Raw genomic sequence first — 12365 nt, forward strand, 5'->3', positions numbered from 1 at the left:
TTCGGTCAAGATGGCGGGATATTGGCCTCTTTCACCGTCCGTCTCAGTCCAAAAACACGCTAAGGAACTTGGCCAATATCCAGCCATCTTGACCGAAAAAGGTTGGTCAATAACCGCGTATACACTTCACCTGTTAAGTTATTAGCCCTGCCAAGAGGCAGGGCGACGAAAATTAGTCTAAAGACTCATTCGAGTTGTCCTCATCCTCGGAAATCTTTAGTAAAAGGCAACAGGAGTAGACTCAAGACACGGACGCTTTATTGGAACACCTATAGTAGCACGACCAGACGTCGATTCAGCCACAGAACACGACAGTCGAGAAGACAAGGAAGACTAAGACGTACTAAACGTCGATTCGGCCATCCGAACATCATACAACTGGCACCCTTTAAACAGGTACGCAGGCGCAGTGTTATGGCAAACAGTTTCGCATTTATCTTCACTTTATTTTGGAAAGCGTTTTGGAAAGTGTTTTGGAAAGTGTTTTGCAGTCATCGTCTTTATTCACAACATTGGCTAAGATATAGTTTCTTCTAATAGGGCGGACTGAGTTGTTTTGGAATCGTAGACGCATTATAACGCCATTACGATTTATTGTGCATTGCGCCCATACGCGCTGGTAAATAGGCAAGTGTTTATCATTTCACATGTCTTTAATTTCGCTTGTGTCTTGAACTGTTCGCTGACATTGCTCTCACGAGAAAGGTTAAAGCTCGAGAAGTCAGCTTCACAATTTCTTTACGAAAGGCTGTTTACCTTTATCAACTTCAAGTGAATATTGGCTCACTATAGACGCGTGGAGGACAACCCTTACGTACAGTTTTCATGCAGTGATCATAGCACTAAGAACCGTCTAAAAAGCACTACTAATACAGAACAAAGCTCAAGCACAACTCAACGCATGTTGTGGAACACATACTCTACAATTGTTTTGTTATCACGAGGAGACTAACTAGTAAATCAAATGGACTGAGATTTTCAATCGAATCCTGTGTCAAACATGCTCTTAATGTATCTTGAGTGCTTGGTAGGCGCCGTCAGCCAATTGTTAGCGATCCATTTCTCTCCTCTGATGACGTCACACCCGCCGTGCAATGTACGACGGTCCACGGACCCAAGCAGAGCGCTCTCGGGGTCAATGAAGTTGTTATACCACATGATGAAGGTGCCTTTCTTTGGTGGCAGAATAAGATCGGCCGAACGGCAATTCATACTCAGATTGATCTCATCCGTTCTTTCAATTTCCTAAAAATATTGTAAAGTAATAAAAAGACTTCGTCATGTTCTCTAAGTGAACATCAAACTGGCCAGGTTAGAACACCGCCGAGGGGATCAGAATTTAATGGACCAACACGATGTCTTAAGATTATCATTCAAGTTGATTTTTATCACATTTGATAATCGGGCCAAAATTTTAACTACTTGTTTTACTATAACTTGGCCAACTCTCAACTGACTTGACACTACATGTAGTTACGCTCTATTCCCAATCAAATAAATGATTAGTTTCCGTTGAAAGAATTTTCAGGTTTTTTTCCTCCATTAAATAGTGCAGGACATAAAACTGATATGTAATGACCGTGTGTATTGTTATTGTTTAGTTTTCATAGTTTGCTGCAGCTGGGGTTTTGACTTTTTGTCTTGTATTGAAGCAGTGTGTTTCTAGACCAAGCCACCAACCAACATTTCTCAGTAAATATCTTGACAACTAAACAACTACTGTGAACTTCTTTGCGTAATTACCACTCACTAAAGTTTTGAACCAAAGGAAAAGCAGAAAAAAGCAAATTCCCACGCCGGGAATCGAACCCGGGCCGCGGCGGTGAGAGCGCCGAATCCTAGCCACTAGACCACGAGGGATGTGCACTTTTGTAGTAAGACTTTTGGTTACTGGTCGGTCATCTCGTCTTGCATTGATCAGTAACTCAGTAATTTAACTGGTGTGCAAACTTGCAAGCTAAGTTCACTTCATTACAATTCACTGGGGTTAATTTCTTACTTCTGGAGTGATTGTAGTGTTATCAGCCATCAAAAAGGCTGTTTGCCCTCCTTCTTCTACATCGTTAAGGAAATACAGGATCGTAATAAATCTGAAAAAAAGATAGAAAAAGAAAACAGATGAAAGCATTAAACAGACGAAAGCATTATCAAATGCATCAAGGTAGATGTATAGAGAAAGTTAAAGCATAAACAGGTCTGAAGAGACAAAAAGTGATGGGTCATACTGCCCTTTTATGGAGACTTCTACTCTCTTTTCTCTTCAAGATGTAGTTTTTGACTTTAAAACTGTTTACAGCTTTTTCAATATTTTAGTAAAAGCTGACGAATTTTGCTACTATGTCTGGAAGTAAATTAACACGAAATGCTACTGGACAGTGCCCGGTTTGAAAATGGTTCAGTAGTCATAAAGAAATGACTACTGAAGCATGTCCCTTGTCTTTGGTGCCGTAACTGCAGTAATTTATGCCTTTTGTAATATGGGGACTACGCATGGCTTTAATAAATAACCAACCTGCAGACTCTGCAGTCGGATGCTCTGAGATAATTCTGATGACAGCAAGGAACATTAGGGTCTCTGATGGTGGAATCCATGTGAGCATGGAAATGGCCGAACTTTTCGTACCTAACAACCTAGAAAACATCGTCCGTTGTTATACCTCCCAACTCAAATACGTTTTCCGATAGGTGGAGAACGTGTCACGTGTCGTGGGTCAAAACTCACTGACAACCTAAGGGGAGCAAAACTCACTAATTCCCTAGGGAGACAATGATTTAAATTTTCGACTCGCACGTGATTAGGTCGTGCACCTTGAAACCGAGGCAAATTTGTTATGCCTCCCGGCTTCAAGCAAAGAATTGTTTCGCAGTTTTTCCTATATTTGAGTTGGGAGGTATAACAAAACACTTAATGACTAGCCCACGGCAAACAGTGAGTTTTGTTTTCCCTCGACCTTAATGTTCCCCGAGGCGAAGGCGAGGGGAACTTAACATAGACGTCGAGTGTTTATTATACGTGTCAATAGTCTTTTATAGTGCAACATTTTTATAATGTTTGCGCCTTGCCAGTGCATCAAAGCCGTTTTGTGCCTACAAAATGTGTCAATTTTTTTTCAGTAACTAGACCTGTCAATCATACATTTGAAATTTTCGTAACTGTTGATTGGCTCTAAGGCGGAAACCTGGTTAAGATAGGATTCCCACGTGGTCTCTTTTTTTCTTTTCTTGAAGGGTCCTTCCAAATCAATTTTAACGGTTTAATTACCTAAACTTATGTACAACTAAAGATAGTTCGATTGTTGCGATTGGTGGACACTGATTATACGACCTAAATATATCTGATCTGTAGGTTTTTGTTCAATGAATTTTTGGTTGCATCTGTGCACCTGCATCAGAGTGAAAAATAGATGTAAGCTACGTTATAAGAAACATCCACTTTACACTCTGATGAAGTTGGACAGATGACACCGAAAATTCAGTGAAAAAAAAATTCTACAGATTGCAAACATTTAAATCAAATTACAACTAAAGAGAGACATGCTTCCGTAACAACCCTCAAAACCCCCCAACAAACAAATTAACCAAAAATCAGCTAATTTGATGAAAATGAAAAAGTGTTTCCCGAAAATGTTTTTTTTCTTCTCCTTTCTTTAATGTTTTGCCGTGAACACGTCCTATCCCGTGGATCGCAATATCCTGCTCTAAACAAGCTGGATCTTAAATTATTGTTAACTCCAACGAGCAATCCCACGTGGTCTAGTGGTTAAGATTCGGCGCTCTCACCGCCGCGGCCCGGGTTCGATTCCCGGCGTGGGAAGCGATTACTAAACTTTTAAATGAACATCTACTGTCGTCTTCATTTTCTTTTACTCTGAAAATTATGGCTTCGATAATTTGTTCTCTCGCAGATTTATGCATTAAGGCATTGCGTGTCCTTTGCCCGAAGTCAACACATCACATTTACGGGTACGTGTATAGCAAGTGCGTGCGCATTACTAAATTAAGTCTTTGACCTGCATTGGTTCTCCACCCTGAACTATTTTTCTCGGCAGCTTGGTTTATGATCCTGTAAAACAAAACAGTTTGGTTTTAAGTCGCAATATAACATGCGGCATTTTCTGATCTGCAACTTGTCTCGCAGTCAGTTGCAAGCTGGAAAAACGTTGTTGCAAATTATGGCAGCCGCGCTTATCTACGGGACATCGCGCTCTAGTTACTTTATTATTATTATATTTATTATTATTATTATTTGGGAGAAATAACCTTTCGTGGAGACGTCTCAAAACAGGGTCAGCGGTTTTGTCTTGTGGTAGCCAGGCCTGTTGACTAAAACGGAATCTGTGGCGTGGACTATTGTTTTTCAAGAAATCCATGTACCGAAGAATCTTCTTAATATTCAAATTGTTAAATGACTGCATTGTTAATCTTCCTGAAATGAAAATAAAAGTTGTTTTTCTGATAACTATTCACCTACAGGCAGCCAGGTAGTCAGTTGACATAAAAAGAAAGGAAAAGAAGAGAAAGTTTGCTTAGCTAATCAGATCGATATACCCCTATTTTCTATAGCCCAATTGGGATGTTTGAGTATACATTATAAAATTAATACAATCGACCGTGATATGTACTTACCTTTTGTGAGTTCATTATCAACCTGTAGGCGTTCAAACCTACAAAGTAGACCGAAAACGAAAACATCTCTTATAATATTAGGAACATTAATGCGCTTTATACTTACTGGCTACATTTTTCAAAACAAAATTAAAAAGAAGAAAAAAATGGTCGATTAATTTGGAAAATAACGCTTAATTACAAATCCAGAAATGTTACGAAGTTGATTACAAAGTGGAAAGACTGATCCATTTGCCTTACATGCCGTGCAGATCATCCTCATCCAGATGGAGCTGCTTGTGTTTCCCAGCAAACGTCTTCACCTTCCACAATTAATAAAAGACGTCAGCAAGTTTATTTGGTCAGTTTAGACCTAACTTTTAAGATAAGTCAAATCTTAAATTAAGTTTATGGCATGGGTTTTCAATAGGCGACGTTCGATATATCAATATTCTAACGTGGCTCTGAGGCTTTCAGCACAAACTCGTATAGTTGGTGTTAGTTCCTTTCTATTCAAGTCTCTTTTGGGAACTGAGGGACAAAAGAAACTTTAAAAGCTTACAATTTTGACCCGGAAGCCTCGGAGCCATGTTAAAATGTTGATATTCCGAACGTGGCCTATTTGGACAGGTCCGTAGCTAGTAACAGGCAAACAGAGGCACCTGCCTCAGTCAGTGTTTTTTTCTTTGTTTTTTTTGTTTTTGTTTTTGTTTTTTTGTCGTTTTTGTTGTTTTTGCCATCATAAACAGTCTTAATACCAAGGAAGATAATTAACCCAAGGATATTGCCTCAGTCATTATTTAGCTCTTATTAACGGAGCAGGCGGTCTGTATGGGAGAACCTTGACCGAGGTCGTGAGTACAGACCGAACGCAGTGAGGTCTGTACACACTACCGAGGTCAAGATTCTCCCATACAGACCGACTTAGCTCGGTTAATAAGATGTTTATTATATGAGAAAGAAGAAAACTTTAATTCGTTTAAGCTAACTGGTTTGCTGACATTTTGCTAGCGAACGGCGATAAGCTTAACTTAAACCTGCCGAAATTTGCTCGTCCTCTTTTCTTCTTTTTTTGTCATCAGACTTTTTGGCACTTCCATAAATGATTGAGAAGAAAATAAAAGAAAATGTTGAACATTTTTGTATTTTAGTTTGCTACTTTTTTAACGCAAAATGAAACCGGTCTACAGATGCCGGTCTAGATGGGAAAATCTAGACCGTGGTCAATATGGATTTCAGCCAATCAAATTCGGGAATTCGGTAGTTCCCAGTCCTTGTGAGACACAGCCATATAATAATGTTTTTTTTTCTGGCTACGGCCCTGTTTGAATTATATATGAAAATTGAAATTATTAATACTGTTTTTCGTGATGATCACTCATGCTAACATTTCAAAGCCATTTCGCTGGGACTTGATCATGATCACATGTCAAAAGAAAATAGTGAAAAATAGTGCTCGGTTACGTTGAAACCGTATGTTTTTTTTTTCTTTTTTGTTCATGTTCCAAACAAAATACATCAAAAAGCCTAGAAGGTCAGTTCTGTTCTCTACGTGCACAGAACTAGTATCTAGGATGAAATCAATCTGATGAGAGCTGGAACATGTAATCTTTTAGTTTAATGATGATATTTCTCACTGAAAACTCTTTAACACGCCTACTTGTCATGTTAAAAGATACCTCCTGAGCATTGATAAAGCCATCCCTATTGTCATCCCAAGCGTCAAAGTTTCCAGCAAATGATGTCTGTTGTGGGAGGGTCCAATTTCTGTCTGAAAAAAGTTTTGCTTAGTTACTGTTTGGACTGAACATGACTGTCACCAGGAGCCTGCTGTCACCTAATGAATGAATAATTGACTGACTGACTTGCAATAGCGCCTCGCCCTCTTGCTCCACTTCCAGCGGGTTTGTGCGAAGTTGGGTGGAAATGATGGTCTGTTGTTCGATCTTGATTTTAAACTGGAAATCGATCGTAATTTTAGTCAGGAAATCCCGTGTTCCCTGTTTCCCGCTCTTTCAGTGACGACTTAAGGGAAAGCGCCAGTGGTTTCCCGCTCTTTCAGTGATGACTGAATAGGAAGCGGCACTGGAAAAGACCCCTTGTATCGCACGTCTTTCAGCTGAATGCAATTACTAATCAGTTCAGTGGAATATCAACAAAGGAAACGACAAGGTGCAAAAAAAGTTAAAATTTTAACGCATCCTCACCGGCTATCGCCAAGACCGCATCTAAGTCTGCCTCGTAGTTGAAAAAACCTGACGTAGTTGTTTGAAGTCCGCTTTCTTTAGCTAGTGAGATGATGTGATCACACTCCTCATCTGATAAGAACTCAGGAATTTCTTAAATTTAAGTAACAGTAAAAAAGCATGAAGGAGACTTCTAACGGAATTCAAAGTGCCACAGTGACAAATATAGAATGAGAAAGTCTCTAACCCATGATCACAGCAGCTCGAAGACAGTTGAACCACCGTTAACGGAAACGTTGCGCGGATACATGATCGAGTTCCTTCAACCTCGTTCCCAGGGTCTCTTATCTTCCCACCCTCCCGGAGAGAGAGAGGAGACAGCCAGAAGAGGAGAGACCCTGGAAATGAGGTTGCCAGACACTTGGTCGTGGTCGCCACACAAACCCCTCTTTTTTAACCTGTCTTTTACGGACAACTCTCCGCTCTATGACACTTGTCATGTCACATGTCGTCAAGAGACCCTCTTATGGGAGGTGCTGGTTCAAATATTCTGAATCATTTCGAAAGAACTAACTCCCATTTATTCAATATACCAAAATTGAACAAAATCATCAAAAGACTAGTCTTATTAGATTTATTTTTCCTACTACATTTATATACGCTTCAAATAACAGCTAATTTGGTTCGAGCCATATTAGTTAAAACGTCAAAGCACTCAGAATCAGAAAAAAAGAGATGCACCTTTGTTGTAATGCCACTCAGCGTTAGTCGACTAGAACAAATACTTTGCTGTAGATTCGTAGAGGGTGCATGGTTAAAATGAACACCGTATCTAATGTTTCCGATGGATTTAAGCTGGATAGATTCATATAGCTGACATGAAGACGTTTCCAAAACAGCAGAGCTACGTTCATAGCAATGCTACAATATAAAAGACGACATACAGAGCAATGAAAAATAAAACAAATGCATGCCATACCGAGTATTAAAGGTTTCATCGCTCGTGTTATGAGCTTGACTTTCTTCTTTCCGTCACCGACCTCCATCCACTGCACGTGACCTGTCTGAGCAGAACGTTGAGATTAAAAATACTGCAAGTAATAAATTATTTTGAATAAATAGTGTTAATTATGACTAAGTATCTTAGCCCATACAAGCCGTACGTTCGCCTTCCACAGCAAGATGAATGATCAAGATTGACTGAATTGTTGAAGATAGAAAAAGCTTTCATTACGTTTCAATGCCAGCTCAGGTCAATCGATGTTGCGCAAAAACGGTCAGCTTGTTTCGATAAAAAAGGAAACATTACGTCTGGTTCTCATATGCCGCCGACATACCTGGGCTTGGGACACCGTGACGCCGAATCACAATCTATCCCAGACATTGATCGCCGGCTTGCCTGCGAAGTTGAGCTGAATTCAACTTCACAGGTAAGCCGGCGGTTGTCGGCGATGAAAATATTTTATGTGAACATTATATCATCCGCGGACGCAACGTACTTCAGTAAGAAGATTCGATCCATATTTAAAGGTAAAATGGTTAAAAATTGCGCAATTCGGTTTGCACTTCGTGCAAATTTGAGCACATCGGCGATTCATCACAGACGCTCCGACGGACCCACTGGGATAGATCAACGAACGTTATCAGTTGCAACCGGCGACTTCGTTGCAGGCAGATCGGCGGGATGTGAGAACCAGTCTTAAGAGAACTAGTGTATTCGTCCAACTCTTTGTGTGTTCTTTTTACGCGGGTTTTTGCGGGTAATTGTGGTTGTAAGACCCTGAAAAAGAAAAGTTTGAAATCAATAAATGCCGTGAAAAGTTAGTCTGTGTACATACGCCTCTTCCGCTCAAAAAAATCGGAGAGAGGCGGAGGGGGCGGACGTACTACGCAAGCTACGAAAAATATACAAAATAAAAGAAGGGAAAATAACAACTCCACTGAGTCTCTTGAGCCACCAGCAAGCTTCTAATAATAATAACGGCCGCTTTCTATTGTTTACAAATTTCTAACGATTTGAAAATTACACCGAAGGAACAGTCGGTAGCCGGTTTAAATGGAATTGGTCGATAACGCAGTTCCAGTTTCGGCTGTACATTTAGTTTTGACAGTTACATCTTACCTTAAATCCCTCCAAACGGACGAGCTTAAACTCCGTTCCTAGCTTCTCGTGGCAGGAATCGCTTGGCTCTGAGCACGTGTTTTCAATTTCGTCTCCATCAAAGCATGGCTCTATAAATTTCTTGGAAGTACTACCGTGACGACCAGTGGTACAATTCCATGGCTTTAAAATCAAAACGAAAAGGAGTGAGGTAAGATCTAGAAGTCTCATTTTCACTCCATAAGAAGCAACTTTCTATGTGAGAGCCATAATTAAAAAAAAGAAAGAAAGAAAAAACAGCTTCTACAGCGATCAGAATTAATTATTTATCGAGTCTAGCAATTTTGCTGCCGGTGAACATTTTCATGGTGGCTTTATTGATTTATGATCAGCAACCGCAGTTCGAGAAATCGCATTCTTAATAAATACCCAGCGTTAAATCAAACTGCCAGAAATGTGAGGGTCAGAGGAGTGTTGAGTTCTTGCACCAGGTTTTAAACTGAAGAGAATATTTCTTGAGGCTTTTCCCGTTTGTTTTTTTTTTCTATTATTATTCAGTATTATCTTTTGTATCTCTCGGTCCCGGTGATTTTACCATCACACGATTCCCGAAAATTTTATCTTCCGTTAACGTTGCTTCCTGTCTTTTCCCCGAAATAACAGTGTTGCTCATTTTATGCAGCCCAGTTGTGTCCGATAGTACAGTGCAGATGGATATATTGGTAGTTGACTTCTAGGAAAAAGATTGAACGCAGCGACGTAACAGTAAGATAAACTTGTTTGATCTTTGTGATTGTTGCCTATCTTATTTCCATTTCCACGATAGCAAAACGATTACGAAATTAAAGGCCCGCGAAAAAAAGTTATGAACTTAACTGCGATGACCATCTTGTCCTCATATCTTTCTCCGCAGTTCAAATATCATCTACGGGTATATTATTAAAGAACTCACAAAGTGACCAGCTCCCAGTTGGCTTGATAGCTCACTTGGCAGAGCACTGCACCGGTATCGCAGAGGTCATGGGCTGGTTCGAATCCCGTTCAAGCCGGAATTTTTTTCAAGCTTTAATTTCACAGCTGCTTAAGTTGTCAATCAATCATGTCTTCATATCTTTTTGGGCAGCAGTTCAAATATATCATGATCTTTCATATATTCACTTGTAAAAAAGGTTATGCCAAAAATTAACGACACAAAGTTAAATCCCCCGGCGTAAAACCCTTTATATCTCAACGTCACCTTAGATAATTATGTAGCGTTTTTATACTGCGCGTTGTTTCTCTCGAGCGATATATTCCTCGCAATTATACGAAATACAAAATTCATAACGTAAATGTTTACCTTTGAAGTAAGACGTTGCGCTTCGTCGGAAACGAGTACGCCAGCATTTCATTTCGTCCAATATCATTGTAAAATGGGTTTGTCCAAAAAGACTAAAATAAATTATCTGTGGGTATGATTCTGAGACTATTTGTTTGTTGATTGGGATCAATATTTGAAAAGCATCGCGAAATTCAATTTCTTTAAGCAGGCTCGCCAAAATTTGCCGCTTCCAATTCCATTTTTTTTTTAAATGAAGTTTACGTAAGTTAAAATAAGGTATATGTAGAAATGAGTGGGCGGGTACATTTAATTGAATTCAAAATTTTTTCCATCTTCTGAATTTGTCCTTTGTTGTATTGAGCAGAAATGGCCATGGATCAGAAATAAATGAAAAGAAGAAGAAGAAGAAGAAGAAGAAGAAGAAGAAGAAGAAGAAGAAGAAGAAGAAGACGAAGAAAAAAGATTACAATCCCTTTTTCATTTCCTTTTAAATCCAATATTTGCTTATTGAAAGGAAGATGCTTCGTACCCCGCCTGCGCTCAACGCGATCCCGCCGCGAGAATTGCTTTTTGGCAGTGGTTTTGATTGGCTATTTACAAGTCATGCCAATCATTGTCACTCAACCATAAAAAGTGAGCGGAGAGCATTCATGTGAAAATACAAACAAAAGGTACATATAGAGCCAAAGAAAATTCGCCAGATGCGAGGTTAACATGGCCAGATCAATCGCAATGAATGTTGCAGTGCAGCTGGCTTTTAGAGAAATGTTTATCAACGAAGGACTCGAAGGTATGTGTTAATATCAGGCATATGTAATTCCAAAATGCGCGGCTTAAAACACTTGAATGGCCGGCCATATGCTTCAGGGCAAGCTTTTCTTCACAAGGCATAAATAATCTTTAAAATAAACATGTTAGTTTTGCATACGTTCTTCTACGACCCTCAGCTCTATTTTGATTTGATCGTACATAAATAATAATAATAATAATAATAATAATAATAATAATAATAAAGGAATAACAACAAATATCGGGTGTTTTGTTGTTACTAGCGAATAATATATCTAAAGCACAATAAGCACCATAGAAAAGTGATGCCTTAAATTTTGACAATTAAAATTGGCTCGATTTGTCTTTTCTACCGACATAGTACACTTATTTATAATAGATGAACACGCAATTTAAAACTTAATGCATGAACCAGTGCGATTTCCCTTTTATTTATCACATTAGTTTCACTTTTTCTCTGGACATCGTGAATCAGTATCGGTCGTTATCCGGAACTTTGGCTTCCAGATGAACTCAACAAACTTCGAATGCTTTTTCCTTAAAGTTTATTGGGAACAGAGACATGATGTTACAGCAAGCATCTTGTCGTGTGTTGTTACTACACTGTTCGCGCTGACCGCAATACTGGAAAATGGCATCGTCATGCTTGTAATTTGCAAAACACGAGAACTTCAGTCGCCATCTTTTACGCTGCTGTTTTGTTTGGCAGCTTCAGAGCTGCTTGTTGGAATGGTTGTTCAGGCATGCTTCGTTGCTTACAAAGTAGCGAAGCTTCTAGATCATTTCAGCCCGTATTGTAAACTGAGGATGGTTCAGTTCTTTTGCGGGTCGATAAGTTCTGGAGTTTCTTTCTTAACCTGCATCGATCGACTCCTCGCTTTAACCCTGCATCTGCGGTACAGCAGTCTGATCACAGTGCCATGGGTCGTAATGGTTATAGTAGGAGTTTGGATCGTTTGCTCTGCTGGAACCATCGTAAAGTTTTGGTTTGACAAATGGGTAATTCTTAATTTCCAGGTATCTTAGCAGGGTCGACCCTTCTAATTATTGCGTTTTGCACAAGTAAAATATTCCAAATAACTCTTAAGCATCAATGCCAAATAAACGCACAAAGCCAAACAATGATTAACTTACAAAACAGCACTGTTACCGTACTTAAATGCAAAAAATCAGCCGTAACAGTTCTCTACGCTTACGGTTTGCTGCTGGTTTTTTATCTCCCGTTCTTAGTAGCTATGGTTATTGAAGCCATCAATGGTCCCACGCGCCCAGTAAGAATGGCTTACGAACACGCTACAACGGTGGTGTTAATAAACTCCTCAATCAAACCCTATTATATACTGTTGGAAAATTAAACTCCTAT

At 39.5% G+C, this 12365-nt stretch overlaps 2 protein-coding genes and 2 non-coding genes across 4 annotated transcripts in view; 1 reads left to right on the forward strand and 3 right to left on the reverse strand.

The window, feature by feature from the left end:
• LOC149106579 (uncharacterized) overlaps positions 1 to 12365 on the reverse strand; it is a 70761-nt gene that overhangs the window by 49594 nt on the left and 8802 nt on the right. The window lies entirely within an intron of this gene.
• Positions 426 to 9812, reverse strand: LOC149106598 (transmembrane prolyl 4-hydroxylase-like). The gene is made up of 10 exons (XM_089298299.1): positions 8914 to 9812; positions 7771 to 7855; positions 6813 to 6944; positions 6285 to 6376; positions 4867 to 4928; positions 4592 to 4664; positions 4011 to 4049; positions 2513 to 2631; positions 2000 to 2090; positions 426 to 1245 (listed from the first exon to the last, which is right to left on the reverse strand). Exons 1-10 carry the CDS (start codon positions 9121 to 9123, stop codon positions 979 to 981), a joined length of 1170 nt encoding a protein of 389 aa, XP_089154425.1. The 5' UTR covers positions 9124 to 9812; the 3' UTR covers positions 426 to 978.
• Positions 1789 to 1860, reverse strand: Trnae-cuc (transfer RNA glutamic acid (anticodon CUC)). Its single transcript has one exon. It is a non-coding gene; the product is annotated as a tRNA-Glu (tRNA).
• Positions 3743 to 3814, forward strand: Trnae-cuc (transfer RNA glutamic acid (anticodon CUC)). Its single transcript has one exon. It is a non-coding gene; the product is annotated as a tRNA-Glu (tRNA).

This window comes from Orbicella faveolata, unplaced genomic scaffold (assembly GCF_042242905.1).
Source record: "Orbicella faveolata isolate gen_17 unplaced genomic scaffold, um_ofav_v1 contig_3, whole genome shotgun sequence".
NCBI classification, from domain to species: Eukaryota; Metazoa; Cnidaria; class Anthozoa; order Scleractinia; family Merulinidae; genus Orbicella; species Orbicella faveolata.